Source organism: Ictalurus punctatus, chromosome 17 (assembly GCF_001660625.3).
Source record: "Ictalurus punctatus breed USDA103 chromosome 17, Coco_2.0, whole genome shotgun sequence".
Classification (NCBI taxonomy): Eukaryota; Metazoa; Chordata; class Actinopteri; order Siluriformes; family Ictaluridae; genus Ictalurus; species Ictalurus punctatus.
Window position 1 is genome coordinate 25,438,269 of NC_030432.2, and position 2,626 is coordinate 25,440,894.

The 2,626-nt window shown below is 46.9% G+C and overlaps 1 protein-coding gene across 1 annotated transcript in view; it reads right to left on the bottom strand.

The window, feature by feature from the left end:
* Window positions 1-1,222: 1,222 nt before the first annotated feature.
* The window catches only part of ghsra (growth hormone secretagogue receptor a), a 1,875-nt gene continuing 471 nt past the window's right edge, over window positions 1,223-2,626 (bottom strand). The window contains 1 exon segment of the mRNA NM_001200321.1: window positions 1,223-2,626. This exon segment is cut by the window's right edge and continues 471 nt beyond it. Coding sequence (NP_001187250.2) covers window positions 1,643-2,575 — 933 coding nt within the window. The 5' untranslated portion in view covers window positions 2,576-2,626 and the 3' untranslated portion in view covers window positions 1,223-1,642.

A 2,626-nucleotide genomic window follows, 5' to 3' on the forward strand; every position in this document is an offset into this window, starting at 1 on the left:
ACAGATTTACCAATACTCTGACACTGGAGACTCCTTCTGTAAAGCTTTAAAAAAACGTCTCCTTACGTAACGTCACCGCATAAACGATTATTTAATATAATTCCCTGTGAATGAGCTGTTGGTATAGAAACGAAAACGTATTAGAACGAGAGCATTAATATAAACCTGCGCTAATCTCAGAGCTGCTGTTATAGAGAACTAATCAACACCTGACAACCAATCACAATCCAGAACTCAGCAGAACTGAGAAAATGGCAGCAGGTTTCTCAACTAAGACAAAAACCTGAGAACAGTTGGCATCTCCTTCTCCAGTATGGAAATATGTGACACACACACACACACACACACACACACACACACACACACACAATATGTATGGTGATATTTTGAAGAACCCAGGGTAATGATATGGTGTGTGTGTGTGTGTAGAATATTTTCTTCCATGAAAACGGAGTGTGAGGTGGGAATAAATCCAAGTTCATCTCAGGGAACCACACGCACACATATTCTTACCTAGGGGCAATTTAGTGTACCATCTACTTGGAGGAACCCAGAGAACCCAGATGAAACCCAAGGAGGGAACATGTAAAACTCCACACAGAGTGTAACCTGAGCTCAGGATGGAACCCTGGAGCTGTGACGTGTCAAGGCCACGTACCACCCTATCTCACATTGACCTAACTGCAGTATTTCATCGAGAGATATATATATATATATATATATATATATATATATATATATGTATATACATCACAGGCTTACGCTAGCAGTGTGTTTGGTGTCAGCAGCTGATGCTGGACTCGGTGAAGCTCGGTGAGCTGTGGCTGAAGAGACGCAGCGTGGCGTTCCTGTACTTCTTTGACATGGCATTGTAGAGGATGGGGTTAATGGCGGCGCTGAGGTAGAAGAGGACGAAGGAGATGAGGCTGCAGTACTGAGAGATCAGAGACCATAACGGAGATGCGAATGCCTCGGGAGATGCCGAGAACAGATAACGACCCACGTGGAAAGGGAGCCAGCAGAGCACGAAGGCAAACACCATCACGGCTAAGTGGAGGAGAAGGAGAAACAGCTCAAACACATTCATCTTACAGTCAGTCAGCATTACACCTGCGATGTACACCTGACTATGTGTCAGAACTTTCAGGATTTAATTTTATCAGGTGATTTTTTGAGAGTGAGAAACTCTGCTCACTTTTTCTTTTGGTATGTATTTTCTTTTGATGTTAAGTACTGACTGTAGCTCATCTCTTGCCCTGGACATTTTGTTATCTCCTCTGTGAAAAGAGCACCGGTCTCACAGAACCACCACTTTACAGATTCTAGTGTGTGTTTCATCCTGGATGTAGCTGCTTGAGTATCCGTATCCTTCAAGTCATACTAGCTTGGTTCTCAGCTCAGATTAGCAAAGCGAGCTAACTGTACAAGCTACATACACTCGCCAGAGGCACCAAAAATCTCTGCATTATGGATGAAACCATAATGAGGTTATACGTTTTTCTTACGTTTATGTAAACAGTAAATAGCGGAACTAATATCGTGGGCGGGGAACTGAAAAAATGTCGGACCACTCCAGCCATTAGATTTGTCCGAGGAATCAATCGAGACGATTGTTTGGATTTGTCAGTTTTTTACGCTGTACCTAATTTGCACAGAGTATGTATGTAGAAAATGAATGATTGCTTGCTGCTTTGTCATTACGCATTTTACACCTCACGGACACTTTTATACGTGCATCACATTTACACACATTCTTACACAAATAAACATAACATCCACAACGTGCCACACACTCACCAAGCATCTTGATGGTCTGCCTGTTGCTGCTGTCCCTGCTCTTCATCCTGTCCCTCCTCCTCCTCTTCCTCCTCCAGAGTTTCCGGCCGATCAGTCCGTACAGCACGGTCAGACAGAAGACGGGCAGCAGGAAGAACCCGCTCGAGACCCACACCATGGCGCTCAGCAGGCCCGTGCGTTCACCGTACTCCGTGGCCTTGCACTCGCTCGTCTCGCGCCAGTCGGTGCCGTTCTCGTGCTCGACGCCCACCAGCACGAACACGGGTCCGGCGCTGCACAGGGCCACGGTCCAGAGCGCGAGGATGAGCCCACGCACGCGTCGCTTGGTCACTGTGACTTTGGCCCTGAGCGGGAAGCAGATGGCGAAGTATCGCTCTGCACTCAGTGCCGTCATGTTCAAGATGGTGGAGTAGGTGCAGCACTCACTCACAAACTGGAAAAGTTTGCACAGTGCATTTCCCAACGTCCACGGCCGGTACCGCCACATCCGGTACAGGTCCAACGGCAGGCACAGGAAGATCAGCAGGTCTGAGAATGCCATGCTGGACAGGTACAGGTTGGTTGTGGTGCGCATCTCTTTGTACTTGAACACCACCATGATGGTGGTCAAATTTCCCGCCACTCCCGCGAGGAAGAAGAGCACACAGGTGACCGTTACACCGATGAGGACCGGGACGGGGAAAATAGTGATGGGGGGTAACGAAGTATAAACATTAGCGTTAGCATCCCAACTGCAGTTTGACGAACAGTTAGACGGGTTCGTCCACATCACGTCCATGATGAAAAGTCACTCAATAGCTTCATTAAAACTGTTACTATCATTTGTTAT